At 46.4% G+C, this 24,463-nt stretch overlaps 1 protein-coding gene across 3 annotated transcripts in view; it reads left to right on the top strand.

Moving 5' to 3' along the window:
• The first annotated feature begins 252 nt into the window (after positions 1 to 252).
• LOC144158295 (acyl-coenzyme A thioesterase 13-like) overlaps positions 253 to 24,463 on the top strand; it is a 38,226-nt gene continuing 14,015 nt past the window's right edge. For 2 of the 3 annotated variants that reach the window (XM_077689098.1, XM_077689097.1), the window contains exons 1-2: positions 253 to 394; positions 19,324 to 19,511. In XM_077689098.1, coding sequence (XP_077545224.1) covers positions 323 to 394; positions 19,324 to 19,511 — 260 coding nt within the window. In that variant the 5' untranslated portion in view covers positions 253 to 322. Of the gene's footprint in view, positions 395 to 10,869; positions 11,093 to 19,323; positions 19,512 to 24,463 lie in introns of those variants that run through there. The other variant, XM_077689100.1, reaches the window with a different exon arrangement.

The following is a 24,463-nucleotide window of genomic DNA, read 5'->3' as shown; positions in this document are numbered from 1 at the left end:
GGCTCGCTCAAAAGGGACACTTTTGAAAGGGACACAAAAGGGACAAAACAAGGGAATACTAGCCTAGTGACTCTAGGGAATACCACTTCTGGACAGACACTGTAAACAGTAACTCTGTTCAAGCTTCGCGCCTCCGTTACGGCTGCGCAGAGGTTTCTTCGAATCCATTCCCATCCGCGCGCGGAGTCGGCGAGAATCCAGCGCTTCCCGCACACGCGAACAGCTGACGCAGTTGTAGAGTTCGGCAAGTTCGGGAGTTTTGAGTTAGCATTTGGCTCGTCTGGACAACGCGGGCTCCCCCACCAATATCAGGACATCCAACATGCAGCGAGCAAGCGCAACCATCAGCAGGTGGCTGAAGGATTTGCCCTATTGCGAAGATATTTACGATAAGGTAAGTTGGCGGTCTGTTCAAGGTCTGTTTTCGGCGGTCGTTATCAACGGAAGAAAAGTTCTTGGGTAACCGTTTCAGGCTGTGTACGCAGTCAGTAAGTCTTGCAATGCTTAAACGAGCAGTCTGCACAAAAGTCGATAGCTGCTCGTCAACACGTTTCAAACTGTCTCAGCGCATTAAGCTGTTATTTTCTGGAGAAACGTTCTACGTAACGTGGTACAAAGTAGTTGCACCAAATAGTGGCGATGCAAAATTAAGCGGCAATGATTTCTGATCTTTATTAAATTGCTAAAGTCGATGTTTCGTTCGAAACACGGGTCTACTGGAACCGAAAAATAAGCGGCAAAACGGCCACCGCTACCCTCAAACCGCAAACGGCTACCCTCGTGTATAAAAAGGAACGGGAAAACGATATTGCAATCGGTAGTCGTACTGCCAAACTCAGCAACTGGGCGAAGGGAACGCGCTGTAAACGTTTGTCATTAGTTAGAAAAGACCAAGATCTGACTGTGCCACCGAATAGGGATGTGGGAAGCAAAATGGTTTTGCCAGTCTGGAACTTGTGGCAGTGAAATTAACCCAAGCCCTTCTGCTTACTGTGTGGAGGGAAGGTATAAATATGCGCTTTCTATTCCGGTTTTAAAGGTGCCATGCAGAAAAAATACGAGTTTGTGTTATTCGAAAGATTCGGTGTTTTATAGTGCCTCCAGCACTTTTCCGGCAGCAATTGATTCACCGAGAAATCAATCGATTTAAGTTGAAATTTTGATTCTCGCGCGAAATTGTGTGTTTCTGGACATCTACTATGACGTCACAATGGAAGGATCTTCAAGTGAACTTCAAATGCTTATTTCAGTATGCGGCGGCTTCCGAAGTCTTGTTTACCATTATCCCTCGTAGATGGTGTCCCCATACTGCCCGCACCGCCTTTGCTTTGTTTTTTACCGCATTTGCAACCTGGAGTGTTTTTGTTACGGTAGGAAGTAATTGTTTTGTGAAACATGGGGTATGTTGGACAAATTGAATCTTGTAGACAATGTCGCTTACGCCAATCGGCCACTATCTTCTGAGACCACCCGAAAGCGCGAGACTAGTGCGGACAGTACCAACAGCAGCATGCACTGATTCTTCTGTTTACTTTTGTAACTTCCATTGCTTCAGACCCGCCGCGGTGGCTCAGTGGCTAAGGTGTTGCGCCGCTGAGCACGAGGTCGCGGGTTCGATTCCCGGCCGCGGCGGCCGCTTTTCTGATGGAGGCGAAAAGCAAAAACGCCCGTGTGTTCGAGATTTCGCGTACGTTAAAGATCCCCAGGTGGTCAAAATTAATCCGGAGCCCTCCACTACAGGGCGCCTCATCGCCTGCATTGCGTCGGCGCGTTAAACCCTACAATCAATCATCAATCAATTCTATTGCTTCACCCGCCATTTTTACTGCTATAAAAGTAAAATGGCTGCTATAAAAGTAATGGTCTTTACACTTAAGCGAAAATAGCTGGTTCAGCAAGCTTATAAGCCCTGCCTAATTTGCGTTCGCTTTTGCCACCCTCAGCCAATCGCACGCCTGTTCAAATGACATCACATTTTCAAGTGCGGGAAATGAGCTTGTGGGTCACATGGCCATTCCCTTTTTTCCTAATTATGTAGCTTATTTGAGCGAAGTGTGCTTTAATAGTGGTGTGAGTATGATTCTAACGAGGCAATCTTTCGAACGAACCAAACGTCTGTTTTGTCAGCTTGGTTAAGTTCTATTTCACGAGGAAGGAGAAATATTCATGCGGCTTGCAAATTTCGCTGAAATGGGATAAAGAGCAGCGAAAAAAGAAGACACGTGTTTGAGATATCTGGTTTTTGGTGGGAAGGTTGGAAGCCACGAGCCCCGTAGCTGCTCCATTACTATGAATGAAGGGTCATAAATATGCCTGGAAATACAAAGTCAGGAGTTCACGATAAAAATGTTCGAGAGTTCATGTTCATGAGATTATGTCTTGAGTTCGTGTTCAGAGGATTGCGATGCGAGGCAAATTTACACTGTCGGTCAATATATATATTGAGGCGATGCTTGTGGATTCGAAATATGCGTTTAAGGCACGGAAAACCACATTTTAATGGCCAGCAGCAGCCCATGGCCTGAATAATGTTGCCAGACACACAAGTTGATGACTAGGTACAACGCCGAGCAGCGTACAATGTATTCGTCCCTTTTTTATAATTGGCCGCGTATCTCTTTTTTTTTTCTGCGCGAGGCGATAGTCGACTGGCGCCCCTGGCAAGTAAATGCATCCCTTCTCTCTCCCGCTCGCCTCTCATGCTGTTCCTCTCCCATCTCGTACCTTCCTATATAACACGCTAGGGGTTAGCTTGAGTCAATCTAAATTTACCGCATTCCAGTGCTCCAAGTGGGGTGCCTCGATGCCAGCGCTGCCGTACGGTGGAGATGCGTGTTAATCGAGACACCCGACTGCAACGTTTATAGAACCACGTTGTCCTAATCCACAAGCGTTCCAAGCGGAACGTGGAACCTATCTAGTGAAACCTTTCGTTGCTGTTGCAGTTTCATTTTTTCGAATTCTGCAAGTAGCGTGGGCAACAGCAGGCGATGGTTTTCTTCAGTTGATGTAGTATTTTATTTGCCATCGCAAAAAGCAAGCATGCGTAAATTTTTAATAAAGGGACACATTGCAAATATCACCCATGTATTGATTTTCTGCTTTATATTTGCGTAATGTCTTGTTCTTGTTCAACAATGTTGACAAGTATGAGCATTAACACCGGATTTCGACGTTTAGATTTGGCTGTGAGTATATAAGACTATTGCGCAGCATTCGTTTCACTTTGGCCAGCTGACTGAATTGAGTGACAGGCAGACAGACAGACATACAGACCTCAGAACAAAATTTTCCCGTTGAAGTAGCCCAAGAAAGACTGTAGTCATTAAAAAAAACATTTCACAGTAGCTCCACCTTCATTTGGAACTGTAGGGTAGGATTTATTACGCACAGCGTTGGGTGCTTCACCGCATCATCAAACCATGCCTCTGTCGACGTCGGCAGACACAGCTTCCGTATATTAGCTGCTTATGTCGTCAGTGAAAAGTGACGGCTGTCATCGGCTTCGAAATCAAGATAATCGCTGTGACAGGTGGCACAATTTATTGTCATGCCTTTTGCTGCAAGAACTGTGGTGCTCTTTTAGCCACACCAGAAAAAAAGAGTAAAAGGGCTGCGTACCTAAATGGTTTACAAAATGGGAATCATCACAGGTCTTCTTTCTGAGATCGGGGGTTGGACGGAGGCCCGTCTGGTCGGAAAAACGCATGGCAACAATAAAACCTTGTGCCGACCAAGAATGCTCATATAAATCCAAAGAAAGACGTTTCAGCACTCGTACGGAAGATGAAACGTCTTTTTTGGCATTTTTTATAAGCATTCTTGCTCGGTGCCAGTTTTTATTGCTGCCATAACTTCTTTCTCTACATAAAACAGCTTAAGACGAAAAACAGAACAGGCAGACACAGCGCAGTGTTAACTGTAAAACGCGATAAAGCATAGGCCTCAAGTAATGGCTTAGTTTCCCCTCCAGAAGAGCGCTGTATAAGGCGTGCTGCCTGCTGCAGTGATAAAAACAGCTGTGTGGACAAGCAGATTCATGGGTAACTGAAAAAGTCGAGGCCTTGTCCATACTGGAGTGCATGCTGTGAGGGCTTCTCAATTCCGGCAGCCAAGTAAAATAGTTGGGACAGGTTCGATGCTCTTTTTTTTTCTGGTTCCCTGAGAGTCTGTTGTCATCCATGAGATGAAGAAAAATTCCTACAGATAGCCATGAGGTCACCTATGTCCTTGCAGGTGCTTGCCCAGGGAGCCAGTAATGATTAATTGATATACATCGTAAGTCTCACATTTGCTAGGGGAGGGAGTTGCTTACATCCAAAGTGGCTTTGTACCCTAGCATCGGAATTGGCTATGAAGTGAATTCACCGATGGACCAATAAATAAGCAGTGCGCATCAGCACCACTATTTTACATATCAAAACAGAGAGCTAAGCGATTCGGTTTATGTTAATCTTTGAAAGGAGAAGAAAGAATTGGCCGTGTATCTGCCCGCTTCACTACAAATGTCGTCTAAAGATGATACGTTTTAACGTGTTTCATTTGTTTGGTATCACCAAAATTACACCCACGTCTATTTTTAATTAAAGGAACAGTGGAACTATTAGTTATGCATTTATGTTTCACCTCATGTTTTCTTTTTGTTGAACATTGCGCTGCTGAGCACGAGGATGCGGGTTCGATTCCCGGCTGCGGCGGCCGCTTTTCTGATGGAGGTGAAAAGCGAAAACGCCCGTGTGTGCGAGATTTCGGCTCACGTTAAAGATCCCCTGGAGGCGGTCAAAATTAATCCAGAGCCCTCCACTACGGCGCGCCTCATCGCCTGTGTAGCCTCGTTGCGTTGAACCATACAATCAATCAATCAATCTTTTTGTTGAACAGTTTTGGCATGCACTTATTAAGTGTTTCCAGATTTAGTATTTTGGAAATTTTTTGCCTATATAAATGCCTCGTTCAAGAATTCTTTTATCTTTTGGCTGGATGGCTGTGAATTGAGGGACAGACAGATCGACAAACCAAAATTTTGGCATTTAATTAGCCCAAGGAAAGCTATTGTCTTTAGAGCACAAAGGAGGGTTGAGGGAAACTTGACGGTGTTCTGTTTATTCATCCCCAAATCTTTGTTCGTGGGTCTTTCTTGTGCCTTTTTTTAAAATGTTGGGCCAAATCTTGACTATGTAAATTCTCCATGCATTCGCCATCTTGACTGGAAGCTTCCTTTTTTTGGCTTCCACTTATGTCATGCACCTGCTTCCGGCTTGCAAAGTGATTGTGTGTGCATTTGTCATTATTACATTTCATGACATTTTAATGGCACCAATTCTAGGTGTACATTTTTTTCCCACTGCTGGAAGTGCATAATTCTTGGCCAGCATTGAAAAACTAGAAAAAAATGCAATGGACATGACGATGTAGGCTTGTTTTGGCTATTTGACAAAAATATTGCCTGTAGTCCACCCGCTCTTCGTGATTGGCTGAGATGTGTCGCAAGGTTAACAGTTAGTGGGTCGTTAATGTCACACATTGGAAGCTCCAGCTTGCGTGAGGGTCATGGAAGTTTATGCAAGAAATTGCAAATGTCAGTTGCAATGGCCCGGGATGGGGCAGAAAATTTTATGGCCCTTTGACACTGTGAATGCTTCGTGAATTTGCAGCACCCGCCGTTTTTCACAACACCACGCTGTTTAGAACTGTTTGCTAACAACAAAATTTTAACTCCTTTCAGCAAAAGATAGAAGAGCATGAACGTAACATTTTATATTTTGTTTTTACGAGTAGCAATGAACTCGTGGGTGTCAGCTTGATGTAACGGCGTCACGAGGGGCAGGCCTCTTCATTACAAAGAACCCAAAATGCTTCGTGCTTCTAGTAAATCTGTAAATCACAGATTAAAATGGAAGAGAAACAAAAAAAGCAAAATGGCTGTTTTATTTATTATAGTTTTTTATTATCAAGGAAGGAGTTTCGCGTGTAATTTGCATCGCAAAACCGACAGTCACAGCCTGCTTTTTCTGTGGTCACGGCGTAAACTTCGTGCAACAGAGCAGCGGATGATAGGTGGGGTGACAGCCATGAAAGTGAGTATGCGAAATACACTTTACAAGTGGAGCTCAGTTATGTTACTCAAAATGATAAAGGAAAAAAATGGGTACGGAAAAAGGGTTCTGATGTTTTTCAGTTCAGAGCACAGCTTGTGCTTGCAATTGGATCAACGTTACTGGAGCACCTTGTGGTTAAATTTTTGTCGTTATTTCTAAAATGCATATTAAGTGTTTCTATCACCTTTTGTGCACAATATCAGATAGCTTTGAGGGGATTATCTTGAGCGAAGCTTCAAATTGCATGATGTTTTGTCAGGGCTGGGCATGCCGTTACAATTGGGCACGGTGGGCACGGCGAAATCCGCGGAAACATTGCCAAACCATTCCTCTGCCTTGTTCAGGGCTTGCTACTCTGCGTCCCCAACGTATCTCCGGAATCTACAACGGCCACCACTGGATACCCGCCGTTTTCGCACCAACAATTTCCTTTCTGCAAGTCACAGCCGCCCCACGCGGAACCATGTGGCGTCATCACTAAGCTACTGCCGCCTGGTAGTGCTTGGTCCGTGACGTCATCCGATCATCGACTACTTAAAGACATCCGGAACCCCCCATCCTTCAGTGGGCACGGCGAAATCCGTGGAAACATGGCTAAACCATTCCTCTGCCTTGTGCAGGGCTTGCTGTTCTGCGTTCCCAACGTATCTCCGGAATCTACAACGGCCACCACTGGATACCCGCCGTTTTCGCACCAACAATTTCCTTTCTGCAAGTCACAGCCGCCCCACGCGGAACCATGTGGCGTCATCACTAAGCTGCTGCCGCCTGGTAGTGCTTGGTCCGTGACGTCATCCGATCATCGACTACTTAAAGACATCCGGAACCCCCCATCCTTCAGTGGGCACGGTGAAATCCATGGAAACATGGCTAAACCATTCCTCTGCCTTGTGCAGGTTAGTAAGGTGTATAGCTCATTTCGAAGCGATTGCCGCTGTTTGGTTGTTATGCCGTGCCCACGCCAGTGTCGTAAAATTGCATATGATTGTTTTTGTGTACTTTAGTTACTACTTTGTGGTGATGTCGAACAAAACCCTGGACCTACCAACCAGGAATTGTTCGCTAAACTTTTAGAGGGTCAAAAAGCTCTCCGTAGTGAGGTAGCAGACCTTACAACTAAAACGGAAAACATGTTAGCGGACCTTACACGGCGTCTCTCAGAAATTGAGGCCCATGTGGCTGAAATGAAAATTAAAAATTCTAAATTAGATGATCTGGACAACCTTCTTAAGGTGTACACAAACTCAATGAATTTCCAGGCCCGAAAGCTAACGGATCTTGAAGATAGAGGCAGACGTTCAAACTTGATTGTTTTTGGTATCCCAGAAAAGCCGGAAGAAACTGAATCTGATCTTAAAAAGAAAGTCATTTCTGAATCGTTTCATAGCAAGCTCGGCGTTAAATGCACTTCTGTTGCCCGGATTCATAGGCTTGGTAGATCAGGCTCGAACAGACCAATTATTTTGTATCTTCAAGATTTCACCGAAAAGCAAGCTGTGCTGAAAAAGGCGAGCAAACTAAAGGGTACTAACATCTTCATTCAGAACGACTACTCAAAGCCGACGTTGGCAAAACGGAAAAAACTGTGGGAAAGTGCAAAAGCCGACAAAGAACAAGGCAAGAAGGCATTTTTGGTGCACGATAAGTTGCGTGTAGATGACGATCTGTTTATTTGGAATGACGTAACAAACGAACGTCAGTTAATTGAAAGCCGTCGGAGTACCACGCCATCGCCTGAGTCTATCGACAGTGCACCTGATAACGAAAGTACGAATAGTAAGTGTTGACCGGCTGCGCAGGAGCAAGTTAGGCTGATTAATATGAATGCTCGAAGCATCGTAAATAAAACCGATCAACTTGAAGCTGTACTCCTAGCATACAACCCTCATGTAGTTGTTATAACTGAAACGTGGCTCCATAGTGAAATTTGTGACCAATACTTAGTACCTCCAGATTACGAAATGTACCGCAGAGATAGGGCCTCCAGAGGTGGTGGAGTTGCAGTACTTGTAAAAACAGGGATTAATGTCACCCGTTTACCTGACGCTGACAATACGGAAAGCGTGTGCTTGAGGCTTTCACTCTTCAATAAGTATTTTATATTGTATGCAGTGTACAGGCCGCCGAATTCGTTGCCGGATTATTTGTTCAATTTGAAAACCCATATAGAAACATATATTAATCAAAAGCTAATTGTTACCGGTGACTTCAATCTGCCTAATATTGATTGGAGCCAAATGCAGTCGACATCTGATTCGCTTAATGCAAATATTCTGTTCGATATAATGATGTCCCACAATCTCGCCCAAATCGTTCAACAACCGACACGTGTTGGTAATGCTTCGTCCTCGTTACTAGATCTTGTGTTCATGCACCGCTCTATTCTTGATTCCTGTGTTTGTGTTGAACCCGGTTTATCTGATCATGACATGGTCACAGTTTCTTTTCCTTTGCATTGTAGTCGTTCTAATAGCCCACCGAAATCTAAACAGGTCAAAAATTTTTCCCGTGCTAACGATACGGACATCCAAGATTATCTTGAATTTGAATTCGTGAATTTTGATGGCGACGATGCTGCTGTTCTCTGGGATAAGTTTAAGAAATTATGCTTCCACTGCATTGAACGGTTTGTACCAAACAAAACAAAGAAACCCCCAAAGTTCACACCATGGATAACTAGGACGATAATACAAATGAAGCGTAAAGCCAAGCGCTATCAGAAAAAAGGTGCTTCTGCTCACGTTCTCAAGGAAATTCGTAGCTCCCTCTCCGAAGCTATTAAAAGTGCCAAGAATTTCTATTTTATTGTTAAGTTGCCAAACTTCATCAAAGAAGACCCTCAAAAATACTGGAATTTTATTAGGGACCGTAAAAGCTCTGTAAACCGAATCATGTTTAACGGCACTATAATTGAGGATCCCCTAGCGATTGCGAAAAAATTCAACGACTATTTTCATAGTGTTTTTTTAGCTTCTACTCTGCCTGTCTCAATTAGCATTGATGCTTCTGATTCGGATCCTAACCTTATTTCATTTGATGGTGTCCTAAATTTAATACTGAGATTAAAAGTTAAATCATCCCCTGGACCAGACAACATACCTAATGCTTTTCTCCGGCGATATGCCGAAATATTGGCCAAGTACCTTGTGATCTTCCGAGCCTCAATAAGTTCAGCAACTTTACCCTTTGATTGGAAATTGGCACGAGTTCTGCCCTTTGTGAAAAAAGGGGACCCACAGTGCATACCAAACTACCGACCAATTTCTATGACTTCCGCATGTTGCAAAATGCTGGAACACATAATTGCCACTCGTATCAACAGCTTCTTAGATGATAACCACATTTTATCTTCCTTTCAACATGGTTTTAGAAAACGGTTTTCCACAGTCACTCAGTTGGTTTCTGTTGTTCATCACATTGCTTCTGTTTTAGACAAAGCTGGTCAGGTCGATGTACTGTTTTTAGATTTCAGTAAAGCCTTCGACCGTGTTCCCCATAATAAACTTATCGAGAAATTACAGACTATAGGGCTTCCAAACTACCTAGTGTCGTGGGTGTCTGCTTACCTGAACGGCCGGAAACAGTATGTCGACGTCTGTGGACAGACATCACCTCATCTCCCAGTAGATTCCGGCGTACCGCAAGGTAGTGTTCTAGGACCACGGCTTTTTTTAATTTATTGCAATGATATTGTTAGTGTTATTACTGATCCGGTTAAGATAAGACTGTTTGCAGACGACTGTATCATTTTCACTGATGTACACTCGCCAGATGACCAAATCGCTCTTAACACTGCCCTTAGCAATATTCTTTTGTGGTGTGACAAATGGGGCATGGTGCTCAATTTCGACAAATCTGTTTTTCTTCGAATTTCTAACAAGAAAAATCCGCTTCAGTTTTCCTATTCCTCCTATAGCCAGCCCTTAAAGGAAGTTAGTCAATATAAATACCTAGGTTTAACGATAACGAATAAGTTGTCTTGGAATGCACACATTGCCGATGTTTCATCGTCGGCTTTCCGTAAACTGTGTCTTCTAAGGCACAAACTCAGAGACGCCCCCTCGCAAGTGAAACTATTAGCATATAACACTTTAATACGTCCAAAGCTAGAATACGCTTGTATTGTGTGGGATCCGCATACTAAGTCTAACATATATTCCCTCGAAAAGATTCAAAGGCGAGCAGTCCGTTTTATTTTTTCGAAGTATGGTCGCGGTACATCAGTTACTAAACTAATGCAAGATAATGAATTCCAAACACTACAATCGCGGCGCCAACTTCTACGTCTAAAATTTTTGTACTCACTAATTAACAACAAACTTGGTCTAGACCCATCACATTACGTTACCCCACTTTCGACCAGGCAAACACGACATTCGCATGTCCTATCTTTAACTCCGTATTTTGCGCGGACAGATTTATTTAGGTTTTCCTTTTTTCCGAGAACTGTCACAGAATGGAATAACTTGCCCTCTGATTACCTCCAAAGCTTAGATCTTCATGAACCAAATGTTTAATTCTGTGAATGATTATTGCTTATTATTGCCTCTCAGATTATTGCTTGCTTTTTTTTGCTGTTGTGATGTTTTTCTTCTACTCGCTATCCTCTTACGCAGATGTATTTTAGTCAAGCTGTGTCACTCATGTACTGATCTTGTAGTTGTGTTTGTGCCCCTCCTGCTTGGGCCTTTTTGGCCTGCAGTATTCCACAAATAAATAAATAAATAAATAAATAAATTTAGCTGTGACGTTCCTTGTGTATGTTTATTCGCAAGCTAGCATCGCGAGTGGTGCAGACTCATCATCCAGCCAAACCACAGAGGCATCGGGGTCTCTGCACCTTTCTCAACGAGCGCCTTTGGAGGCAACTTCCGTCTGCAAGCGGCTTACCGGCCACGCTACCTCAGTGACGCTGGCCGTGCTCCTGCGCCCGGCTCTAACAACAGGGGCCAGCGGTGGAGATGAACTTCACGGAACTTAGTGCACTGTCTGTGGTGGGTGCGAGGCATTTCTGTACTGAGTTTTGCCAGGCTTCAGTGGATAGTAAGTGGAGCACGTCTTTGTTGCGGGGGTTATTCAAGCAAGACTATTTTGGTGCAGTGGGAAAGGCAGTTCTTTAGACGGCCATGAACTTGAAAAGGTTAGAAAATAAAACAGTTGGTGGAGCTTGCAAAACAATTTTGCCTGGATGTTGTTTTTGACGAGCTTGAAAGTCCGAGTACATGAGGCTATGCTTGTAGGAGGCTGACGATGACAAGATGGGAGACCGCTGGGCATCAGTCTGCACTGTCCGAACACCGGCGAGAGAAACAGCAACAGGAACTTGAGATAGAAAAGTGAGGAACTCGAATGTGGAAGACTCTGGCAAGAAGAAAGGAAGTGAGAATGGGAAATGGAGCTGAATCGGCTCAAGCTTGAGATGTCACGCCTTCAAGTTGAGGGTGACAGCAGCGTGCGGTCCACAACGGCTGAGTGGCTTACGTCTCGAATGACTAACCTAATGAGACCCTATGAGGTAGGACAGGACACACGTTGTCTTTTGGTTGATTTTTATTGTATGTGCAAGAAGGCCCAATTTGCTCATGAGACATGGCTGCAATGCTTACCTGCGCTTTTGCAAGCGAGGCATCTGACTTGCTTGCCAAAAGATGAGATGGAAGATTACCATAGGGCTACATCAAGTCTTCTGCGTTAGCGCAAGCTTTCAGCTGAGGTACAGTAAAGCCCACTTATATCGAACACGGATATATTGAATTGTTGCCTATATCGAACTCTTGTATAATTCTAGTAAAAATTACATGCATTTAAAACTTTTTATATCGAACGCTATTTTGCTCACAATGGATATACAGTCGAGTCCACTTATAACGATACCGTTTATAACAATATATTGGATATAACGATGAACAGCTATGGCACCGTCAACTTTTGTATTCTTTCTACGGTAAAATAAACCGCTTATTACAATGCTCCAGTGCCACGATATCGGATTTAACGATTGAATCCGGTGATATTGTGCACCAAAAGTGCAACAGTGACGACTCTAATGACGCGGTTGCGCAGCCTATTCAGGTAGTGTCTTCGTAGGAGGCCCAACGCATGGCACAGTCCCTCGGGGACTTTTGTTTCCGCCAAGGACATTTACCTCAGCTAGGGGAAGCACCTATAGATGCTCTTGGAAAATATTTGCGCTAGCTTCACACGCGGCAAACAAAGGTGACCGACTGTGGCTTCTTTTCCCCTCAATTTAGTAGTAGTACGACCTTGCCATACGGCATGCGAATAAAATGTTTTGAGCTCTGTTTCATCTTTTTATTTCGCAACCCGCTTATAACAATTATCGGTTATAACGATGGGATTTCCTTGGCACTTGGATATTGTTATAAGTGGATTAGACTGCATTGAACTCTCCCATGCGGGATTTTTCGCTCTCCTTGGGCATGCGGGAGGCTTTCCTGCAATACATCGGCGTGCAGCGGTGGCACGGGTGTCACTTGCGACTCCCGCGCGAGCTCGGGCGCGTTCAAACCGGCTGTGGCAGAGTGGACCAGCTCCACGCATGCATGCTGTCGGAGCCGAAAGCGCCACATTGGGCGCTGCGGGCTGCGGTGTCACTAAACTTCAAGTCCGCGCCACTCGCTGCGCGCACTTGCTCGGTTCGCTGGGTTCGCCGTTATTCGGTTGTGTCCACGCTTGTCTCCGCTCTGTCGAAGACACGGAGGACTCCGTACCGCTTCCGAGCACGAGCGAAGCCATCGCTGCCATGGTCCTGCTACGGCGATACTGCAGTGCCATTGAGGGCAGCGGTCTTGTGCTTGTCGACTGTTTAGATACCGTGCAGCAAGCAGTCACCAGCAAGGCGTTGCGCTCCAAAAAGCAGGCTAAACTCACGCAGTTCTTCCGCCCCAATAAATTAATGTTTTCTTTCCGAGAAATTATCATATCAATAGTGAACTGCAGGGTGGTAAGAGCTCAGCGTTAGCTCGTTACTTCGTCGGCAAGATTGCTGTCATGTAAGCTTTTTTTGCTTCACTTTCAATATCGAATTTTTGCTATATCGAACTATTTTGCAATCCTTGTGCTGTTCGATATAAGCGGGCTTTACTGAATTTTGCTAAAAGTTCCGTAAAATCGAGAAAGAAAAGGCCAGTTGTACTCCAAGTTTACTTACAAGCTCATGGCTAACCTGGAAGAGTGCCTCAAGGTAGTAAAGGCTTTCAATGAGCACGAGAAAATGGTTCAGTGCTTCAGTGCTTCAGTCTGGAACAGTTTTACTGCAGGCTACTGGAAAATGTGAGGTGCTGGGGGCAGGACTGGCCGGACGTAGGCACTACACATAAAGCAGCTCCCCGCACAGGTCACCTTAAACGTTTGTGGTGACAGTGGGTGGTGACAGCCTTAACCCCGAGCCCGCCCACTTATTTTGTAACCTACCATGACAAGGAGCTGAAAGGTAAAGGGACAGAAACCGCAGAAAGTGGCCTTCGGAGCTTTGATCAAGCTATGGCTAATGGACTTCCTGTCTTTATACCAGTCAGGGAACTCCTAGACGTGGCTGGGCATCAACCAACAAAAATCCAGGCTATCGCTCCGAAGTATCATTGCCTCACTTTCCAACCATTATCTTTGTTTTCCCGTGATTAAATCGGTTGATACAGCAAAGCCCGTTGCGTGCAGCCCGTATTTCTGTTTTCTAAATTTCTAGGAAGCATCATAGGTAAGTCGTATAAATCTGAAAAACTTACAACCAGAGAGCTCAGAGTTGCAATTAATAGCGACAAGCAAGCCAGAAACCTCCTCAACCAAACCTGCATGGTCGATCTAGAAAACGAGGCTCTCACGTCTCAACTGTTCTCATGTTGTGATATCCGAGTCAAATCTTATGAGCGAGACAGAACCCGATCTGCTAAGGCCGTCTGCGAGAAGGCCTTAAAGATCAGTGCGTGACAGCAGTGGGGCACATTGTTATGCGGAGAGACAACAAAGAAATTCCCAATAGATCATCCTGAGTTTTAACTGCTGCACGCACCCCGAATAGAGCAATGCAGGCATTATCTGTTGTTCTGTCAGACCCTATATCCCTAACCCGCACCATTGTTTGAAGTTTCAGCATTTTCGGTACACAACCAACTCCTGTTATGGCTGACTTCTCTGTGCAAAGTCTTCAACACACAACCACCTCTCAGGAAACCGTTAGGATCAACATTCCACTCGTAGCAACTGCCGTGGATCACACCATGCATATTCCCGGGCCTGTGAGACTTTCAGCTTCAGAAAAAAATTTGGCTGACAATTACGATACTCCCTAATGTGAAATTTGAACACAGTGCAAACTGCAGCGTCTTCTCGGCTGTGGCGCATATCTGCCGCTGCGGCAGCGCTCACCTTTGGATTCTGGTGTTAGCAGCGCTGAGCCACTGCTTGGGCAGCTCAATATTGAGCTGCAGCGGCAGACAAAGTGATTGCGTTACTGGCGAACGTACCGCGGTGCGTGCTATTGTAGCATCACCTTGTAGCACGTCGCCACCACAGGGTACGTCTCACATGGCGGCCATAGCATACTGTCCTCCCCCTCACACTTTTGCCGTACTTTCCTTCTCCGATATCCTCCTCGCTCTAGCTTCGTGTCCTCTTCGTTCACTCGGTTACAACGACGCTGACAGTGACACGAAACCACAGAAGTGGGTGCTTAAAAGCTGCGCTCTAAAAAATAATAAACATGGAAATAACTGAGAGCATCTTTCCAGAGGCGCGAAAGAAGTTCGCCTCTTTCTCCTTGGGGAGTTACTCTGAGGAGGATCGCCAGGGGGTGGAGTGGCACCAAGCTTCAGCATCGACTCATTACCTGTCCCTCGGCGCTCCCCAGGTGGTCAAAATTACTTTGGAGCCCTCCACTACGGCACGCCTCATCGCCTGTGTTGTGTTGGCACGTTAAACCCTACAATCAGTCAATCAATTAATCAGTCGTTACCTGTCCTGTTTGTGCCCTCCCACCGGGCTGCCTTCAACACGGTTGTCTGTCACAATGCCGCATGCTAAGCTTGCAACAGTTTTGGTTGCAACAACACCATTAGGAGTGATGCCACTGCTCTGTTACAGCTCCACCAGCCCCCAGTACACCTGAGGGAATGTAGCCGACGGACACGGGGTTCCCACAACAGCTCCCACCCTCGTTGCACTGCTTGTGCCACCAGTGTAACCCTTGATGCCCTCGGTGGTTGCAGCGAAGGCAAAGAGCACCCGAAAGGGTGCATGTCCCAGGAGCCCAATTCGTCGGGCACTCCTAGAACGTCCGATGACGACATGAACGTCGCACAATTCTTGCCTGCATCGCAGTGCAAGGAGTAGGCTACATCCAAGTCAACAAAGAAAACAAAACACCCTCCCCAAGAATCACTGTTTAATAGGCACCGCATAAACGCACCTATTCCAGTCGTTTTTAACACTAAGTAATAAGAACATGGACATACCACCGTGAACTGCGCCTCCGAGAACGCATGTGTGCATCTCGTATGAGTGGTGTACATTTCAGCACATTTTCTTGCACGCTCAGCATTTGTCTTGGAGGGTTGACTGCTGTCCTCTCATGCAATCACAACAGCCTCCAATGAACGGGTGTGTAGTGTTCGCGGAGCGCGAGAAACGTACAACCGACATGTCTGGCGTTCAGTCTGAGAGTGCCTTTATTTTTCGGTTCTCCTCCCTGGGTCGCGCCTTCGTAATTCCTTCGTTGGGCAGGCCGAGCCACCGGCTGCACGCTGTCGGCTCGGGTTTCCCTTGCGTCTTGGCATAAACACAGAACACAGGGTGCACCTATGGTGCTCTACAAAAATGGAGAACCCATGGCATTTAAAAGGTCTTAAAGGCCAACTGCACTCAAAATTTAAACCTCTTGAAAACACTATTCCCGTATAGTCTGCTGAAAAAGACAGGTAGATGCAAAATACAACAGCTGAAAATGTGTGTGGACGCCGCAAGCGGTCAGCAAAAATCTGCGATTTTGATGCCGAAATCGAGGAGAGCGCGGCCATTGAAGTGACGCTGCAGCTGTTCAGTGAGTGGCTGGACGGCCAGCAGCTCAAGAGCAAGCCTGCACGTGCAAGCTCTACGCGCGCACGGGGCAGCAAATGGGTGCAGCGTTGGCAGCAGAGCTCGACTGGTTCTCCAGCTGCATGGCTGGCCAGAGGAGGAAGCCCCAGCCGGCCGGAGCGTCACAGGCGCGTCATGGCTGTTTACGCAATCCACCGGCAGGTGCAGCGCGATCTGCGGCGGAGCTTTTTTAAATGCTTCTGACTCATTAACAAGTCTTTTCACGAGGCTACCACTCAAGTCCCAGCTGATTTTCGGGTACTTACTACACATTAAAGATAAATTTCGTTGAGGTGAAATTCGAGTGTACTTGGTCTCTAAGTTGATATTTGCTAAGCAAGAAGTGGCCTCTAGACTGCTGACTTTCTTTGGCCTTAATCTTCCTGACTCAGGTTTTGCCCTTTCCAATTGCATTAGCCATTTAAATTTGTGCCCTTGCCTAACGTACTGCTGGGCTAAAAATAGCTGTAGTAAGGTAATCACATTTTTGTGTTAGCAAATTACCTGGTAAAACTTCAGTGGGGATTTGCTTGTGCACTTGTTTTTGGAGGGGTTCTTGCTGTCACTCACCTGACCAAGCCCAGAGCTGTTCCAGCAAAACGCTTTGCCCTGAAGTGACCGACCGGAGAGGACTAACACCACGGCATCTTGAGCAGGGTTGCTTCTGAGACCAGCACAGTGTCAATTAACCAAGGCTCGGGGTTGAGCGCATGTCAGCGACATCTCAGAATGAGCATCCTTCCGGAAAATGGTTTCGGAAGGTTTCCTTGTCAATCGGGATCTCCCTCCCTTGCAAAAAAAGAAAAGCTGTTCCAAATCATCTGTGAATTAGTTGTAATGCGCCCCGTTGATGTTCGTTTGCAGGCTACTGTCGTGAGCAGCATACACTCATTGTTTAGCCAGGCTTGAGAGGCATTTGTGTCCTGGCACGACTCTCAACTGGCGCCATTGAGGCGCCTACAAAGACAACGCGACAACCATTGTGATCATCACACAGTAGCGCACTGTTAGTACAGCCAGCTGCAGCAATGCTGGTGTGTCTAAGCAAGCTTTTGCAAACAGTAACATGTACTCTTCTCAGAGACGTTGGCAAGGCCCGCATACAGCAAACTGCCACCACCTCCCCCTTGCCCGTTGGACCTGTGAGAGTTTTGTGTATACTGAATACAGCGTACTTAAGAGGCTCGCCTTGTCGTCGCCGCTCGCTCGCTGGACCCAAGTAGAGCCACGTGGCATTCTGTCATCGCGGCGTAACTGGCCAGGCGGTTTGAAATTCGTGAACCACTGGGGCTTGTCATACATCTCCCCGTTGTTTAGCACTACATTTGAGGCAAAATATGTGTAATTATTTGGCAGTGTCCGTGTTCATTTAGTTAGGAACGCTCGTTGGGTTGGTTTTTACGGTAGTAAGTGAAAAAAAAGTGGCAGTGCAACGCCGGCATGTGCGGAAGGAAAAGCAAGCACAAAAAGAACAGAACTCCCACTGGCGCAGTTTCGGGCAGGGGGTGCGCGAGCACTGCGAAGGCAGTTAATTTGAATTGCATTGGGTGGTACCAGTGAGTGGATAACGGCACTAGAGCCCATTATGGCAAATCACTGCTCTGCCCTTCTGATAGCCTTCACATTGAGTGAAACGGCTTTAATTTTTTTGTTTTTTTTTTGCTCCAGTTTGAAAACTCTGGTATGAGCCGTGCAAACACATTGGATGCGTTTTGACCGTTGTTTTAGTGACTCATCTTTTGGCGAGCAGTACCATCTGAGCTCGAGAATGTTTCCCTGCATCTTAGGAGTTTTCATGTTGCCGCACCCCAGTGTACCGTAATGGCTTACACTTCATCTAAGCAATAAACATGTTGAATTCATGGAGAATTCACTGTCGAGAATACAGCCCCAAAACTACACAGGTGGACGTACCGGGAAATTCTGAAATCATTTGTGAAATTACTTTGCGGTCGCTAAAATTTCCAGCACCTACATCACTGAGGTTGCCCCTTGGGTTTCTGAACATTTAGCTTTTCAAAATTACTGAGCAGCGTAAGGGTGTGTCACGCAGGAGCTGCTTTTGGTTCAAGTGTGAGCACAGAGTGACTCCAATTTTTACGGTTTCACTTTTATAGTTCTGGCTTGCTTTTCGTTGAGGACCCTCAACGGTATCCTTTACTTGGTGCGCAAATTTTATGACCCTGCAGTCGATCACTGTGCTGTACTTTTAAAGATGATAGTCTTCCTTGGGCTACTTAAACGGAGAAATTTTGGTCTGTCTGTCTGTGACTCGATTCAACCACCTGGCCAAAGTGAAACAGAAACTGTGCAATAGCCTTATATAGCCACAGCTAAATCTGATTGTGTAAGTCTGGTGTTGATGTTCATACTTGTCAACATTGTTGAACTACAACAAGACGTTACACAACCATAAGGCAGAGAATGAATACATAAGTGGTATTTGTAGTGCTCCCTTATTAAAAAAATGGGTGGATGCTTGGTTTTTATGATAGCAGATGAAATACCACATCAACTCTGACCTCCATCGGTGGATATGGGGACCCCACCACCGCTCCCTCCTTGCGTTTGTTCGCGAAACGGGATTTAACCTATACTTGTAGCATAGTATTTATGCCAACGGGCATACTGTCGCAAAAAAAAAACCCTGCAGAAAACCGTCGCCTGCTGTTGCCCGCGCTCCTAGCAACATTTAAGGAATCAAACGGCAACAGCAACGAAAGGGTCCACTAGATAGATTCCACGTTCTGCTTGGAATGCTCGTGGAGTAGGGCAACGTGGTTCTATAAACGTTGAAGTAGGGTGCCTCGATTCTTGTGCGCATCCGCCGTATGGCAGTGCTGGCATCCAGGCACTCGACCTAAAGCAGTGGAACGCAGTAAACTTAAATTGGCTTGAGCAAACCATCTTCATCTTGGGAGGAACAAGACGGGAGAGGAACAGCATGAGAGGCGAGTGGGAAAGAGAAGGGAGGCATTTACTTGCCATGGGCTGTAGTCGACTATCGTTCTTTGCCGACATTTGCAACGAAAGGAGCAGATACGCGGCCATTTTTTGTTATCTTGCGGCTCGTGTTACACCGTGTGAGTGGGGAACTTATCCTTTTTCATGTCTATGTTTCTGGTGCTGCCCTCAGGTGAAACTTGTATCCTGCGGAAACAACGTGGCCCACTTTGAGATGCAGGTGGAGAAGTCCCACTGCAACATGAACAGCGTGCTCCATGGCGGCATGGCCAGTACACTGATCGACATCTACACCTGTGTCGTCCTGAGCACGGCATACGAGAAACCAACACTGTTTGTCACCACCGAGCTGAAGACACGGTTAGTGGCTTGAGATTTCTATGCAATATGGGCATTAGTAAAATTGCATAATACCCGCCGCAATGGCTCAGTGGCTAAGGCGTTGTGCTGCTGAGCACGAGTACACGGGTTCGATTCCCAGCCGCGGTGGCCGCTTTTCTGATGGAGGTGAAAAGCACAAACGCCCGTGTGTACGAGATTTCGGCGCACGTTAAAGATCCCCAGGTGGTCGAAATAATCCGGAGCCCTCCACTACGGCACACCTCGTCGCCTGTGTTGCGTCGGCGCGTTAAACCCTACCAACGCCGCTTGTATAAACATTACCTAACGCGTGAGCAAAAAATGGCCAAACAGCCACTCTCCTGTTGCTCTCTCCTACCCTTTCCCCGCTCCGTAGCCTTCCTGCGTGTTTTCATGTCCGCCAGCCAACACCGCTTTTCGGAAACTATGCAAGATAGTTAAGTTTGTCTAGCGTTCCCTAGGTGGCGCTCCGACGCCTTCGAGGCAAGCTGACAGAAACATGCTGTAGAAGTGGGTGCAGTGTTTGCGACTCATGAGCAGTGACGTAAGGGTCCGCTGGCGCACGTCACATGGTAGAGTGGCTGAACTAAGCGTTTCTGCCCTTCCCATTGGAAAGCGAGCGACGCATCAGGCAGTGTTTATGTAGGCGGCGTTGAGCGTACAATCAATCGCTCAACCATCCAAATTATGTTGTTAAGTGTTTCTGTCAGCAAAATAGAAAAAGTTGCCGCAGTTATGCCCTCAGTGCCTGACAATGAGATCAAAGTACCGATCTGGCCAAGCAGAGAGCATTTTCAGAGGCCAAATCTTTCTCAGGCCACTGTGAGCATGGTTTTGTACAAATTGTTGCTGTGTGTGGTGATTCTTAACTCAGAGAAGCCGTTGTTTTTTCTGAATGCTGCTTTTTTGGCCTACACCAAGCTGTTGCAGCGGTCCGAAACGGGTGGGACAAGTACAGAGACAACCTTTGCGGCGCTGGAAGAGAGGAGATTTGACGTCACGACAATATAAGAACTGCACAAGAGTTTAAGCATATTAATTAGGCATATTTACTACACACACGAGTGACTAAAACAATATTACAATTTAGTATTAAAGTATTCTGACACTATATTGCGCATCATTCAGTTGTGAGATGTTGATGATTTATGAGCGCCTGCTTGCAAGGCTGCGCCACTGTGCCTTTACGGTAAAGAAGGACAATAGGTGAACACACATCCGGAAAAAAGACTGCTGTAGCAAAGATTCTTTATTGTGCATCACTGAGCCAAACACAGTTACAGGAGCAGTTTTTCTCAAAAAAAGTCATTTAGGTGCCCGTGTGTCATACGTGTAAGCTCTGCTGTAGCAGCGAGCAAAAGAAAGTGCGTGGTTGGCAGCTGGGCCTAACAGCAGCGCCGGTTCCCACAACCACCACACTGCCACCTGCCTCTACCAGCTAATGTTGGGAGCGGGGTTGCTGGATTTGTCCTACTAGTTACTACCGTATTTACTCGAATCTAGGCCAATACTTTTTTTTTTAAAAGTCGTTTGCGAAAGTCGGGGGTCGGCTTAGAATTGAGGATTTCCTGCCACCGCTAGACACTAAACGCCCTCTCGCGGCCACAGGCTTGCAGCTGGCAGGTTTGCAGGCTCCATTTTGCTTGTTTGAACATTTGTGAACCCAGCTCTTAGTATTATGTGCTTGCTTGCTTACGTCGCCGCGTGACCACAAGAAGTTCCCGTGTTCGCGGCACAATGGCGCCCACCAAGCGGTGTCACTACATTGCAGCCTTTAAGCGGAAGGTAGTCTTGGAGGATAAGAGAACTTCAAACCTTCAAGCACACTACGACACTACGACTTCGGCGTTGATGAGAAGAACATGCGCTAATGGCGGAAGCAGCAGAACACACTTTTCAAGCTGTCAAAGGAATGGCCTTCACAGCACCCAAGAAAGGTCGACACCACGAGGTGCAGAAAGAAGTCGCTGACTTTATCCAGCAGCAAAGTGCGGGTGGAATGCCTGTGATGACGGGGATGAGACAGGCGAAGGCGAGGGATATCACAAATGTACAAGGCATTGCGCAGACTCAGTTCAAGGCCAGTAGGGGCTGGATAATTCGCTTTATGAAGCAGTTTAGGTTCAGCCTGCGACGACAAACGTCTGTGGGCCAAAAGCTACCCCCTGACTTCAAGGAGAAGGTAGCCGCATTCTAGCACTCTGTTATCAAGAAGCGGGTTGAAAAGGAGTACCGACTGGGCCAGATCGATAACGCTGATTCGACTCCGGTATATATTGACATCCATGTGGCCTGCACCGTGAATGAAAAGGGCGCGAAAGAAGTGAAAGTCAAAACTGCAGGCTACGAGAAGCAGCGCATCACCGTGACGTTGTGTTGCACGGCCAATGGCAAAAAGTGCTGCCGTAGATTATTTTTAGGAGGAAGACTGACCAGCCGAGGAAGTTTTCCTTAAGAACGTCATTGTGCGAGCCTACGAGAATGGTTGGATGAGTGCGGCTCTCGTTGAACATTGGGTCAAGACTGTTTGGCAGCACCATGCTGGTGCTCTACTGTTTAAGGAGTCACTCCTGGGGCGGCATTCTCGTAACTGTCCCTTTCGAAAACGTCCCTTTTGCGTCCCTTTCATCGTGACGTACCTCCGGTTAAGCAGTGGGCCTTTTATTCAAATAGCGTAACTGTTCTTGAAAACGCATTTTAAAGAACTGAAACCGTATCAGAGTATCTTTTATGTGTTTATTGTTCCGTGAGCGAACCGCGACGAAAAATCGTCTGCTCCAAATCGTCTGCTCCGAGTAGCCACGACTCATAGCTCCTCCGTGCTTGCATGGCGTCACATCCGGGTGTTCGCTTTAAGCCAATCAGGGCTCGCTCAAAAGGGACACTTTTGAAAGGGACACAAAAGGGACAAAACACGGGAATACCGCCCCTGGGGCGGTATTCTCGTGTTTTGTCTTTTTTGCGTCCCTTTTAAAAGTGTCCCTTTTGCGAGCCCTGATTGGCTAAAAGCGAACAACCGGAAGTGACCTAACGCAAGCGCGGCAAACCTACTGCCAACGCTCATTGCTTAACCGGAAGTACGTCACAGTGAAAGGGACGCAAAAGGGACGTTTTCAAAAGGGACAGTTACGAGAATACCGCCCCTGGTTCTGGACTCTTACCGCGGCCACTTGACAGATGCCGTTAAGTCTGCGCTTTTGGAGGGCGGTACGGACATTGCGGTAATACCCGGCGGTATGACAAGCCAGCTACAACCGTTCGACGTGGCCATCAACTGTACAACCGCTCGACAGGCTACGGAAGCATTACAACGACTGGGTGACGTTGTAAGACCACCAACTGACACCGACCAGGCAGAGCAAACGCGCTTCACTCAGCCAACTTTTGAGCTGGGTCACTGCGACATGGGACGAAATTCCGGCCGTGCTAATTGTGCAGGCCTTCCGTAAGTGCAGCATGTCGAACGCACTGGAAGGAGGTGAGGACAGTGCGCTGTGGGAAGAGGACAGCGACAAAGAGGACACTATGTTGACGACGACGACGAGGCAGCATTGAACATGCTACGACAAGTGCCGCAAGGGTAATAAAGTGCATGTTGTAGTTTCAGTCCAGTTCCTTTTTTCATGCTGCTTACATTTGAGGTAAGCTTTTGTTTATTTTCTGACCATCTGAATTTCAAGGGTCGGCCTAGATTCGAGTACATATGGTATGTGCCTTAGCCTACGGGGATAAGCTCCCACAAATTCGTTCATCACGACGTTTTAAAATGTGTTGAGGTGAGCATGAAGATGCATTTACAGAAACTAGTAACAGCATCACTTCACTGCAAACTGCACGGCCTTCTTATAGCATTTTATGATTGGGTAGAAATCATAGGCGTGCGCACACGGGGGGCAAGGGGTGGCAGCTGCCCTGTTCCCTAATCATCTTAAGGGGACACTGAAGTGATTTGTAAACGTTGCGGGATTACTGGCGCAAATTGTAGTCCGGAGTCCATAGGCCATGCTTCGGCCACTCTGAGTGCGTTTATGCGAATTTATTTAGTAGAAAAATCAATTTGAAAATGCCGTCCTCCTCTTGCATCTTCGCCTATTTTCTGTGGCGTTTTCGTGTGACGTCAGGAGGAGATGACTCGGCTTGACTGCGCTACTGCACAGCTCGCCGACCTTCCGTCAGAGTCAGTCGGCCCAGCGTTTAGTCTGCCAGCCGCCGACGGTTCGTCAGTTGAAACTAAGCCACGACACGTTTGGGAGTGGAAGAATGTGCGTTTTTTTAGTTTGTTAGTTTGTACACTGAATCAAGCTCCAAGTCCAGGTCGCTCCACACAAGCGCTGCACAAGCGCACATGCGACGCTTCGCTGACTGGTGCGCTACTAGGAAAATCTATGGCCAATTGAAGGCGGGAGAAGTCAGCGAAGTCAATATAGGTTCTAAGGAAATAAAATCAACTGAAACTTTTACCATACAGTGTAAAACTAGGGAGCAGGAATCACTTTTTTTGCTGTGTGCACAAGCACAGTGGTCAGCAGCACGACCACACATCTGCGAACGCTTTTCCGTCTAAGAAATGCAATTGCTAGACGTGCGATGTTGTGGAAATTTGGGGGGCGCTTACTGCACGAGCGCTATACAACAAAGTCGCCAAAGCTGCTTGAAATGCTAAAACTAAATAAAAGTGTAAACTTGTTATACATTATACCGTATGTACTCGCGTAATTTGCGCGCTTTTTTTCGCGAATTTAGGGCCTCAAAAAGGGGGTCGCAAATTACGCAGGTATTATTGCGAAAAGTCCAAAATAACGTGTAAACGGTCCTAATGCGGACTATACGAATAAGAGAAAATCGAGTATGATAGCAAAAGCGAACGATACTCGTTTATTAAAACGCATGCACAGTCAAAAGTACACAGAAAAGTAGTTGAAAGTACACAGTCAAAAGTACTTACAAAAGTC

Source organism: Haemaphysalis longicornis, unplaced genomic scaffold (assembly GCF_048455015.1).
Source record: "Haemaphysalis longicornis isolate Haplotype H1 unplaced genomic scaffold, Haemaphysalis longicornis Haplotype H1 scaffold_10, whole genome shotgun sequence".
NCBI classification, from domain to species: Eukaryota; Metazoa; Arthropoda; class Arachnida; order Ixodida; family Ixodidae; genus Haemaphysalis; species Haemaphysalis longicornis.
Note: the sequence above shows the minus strand (reverse complement) of the source record. Positions and strands in the feature narration are given on the sequence as shown.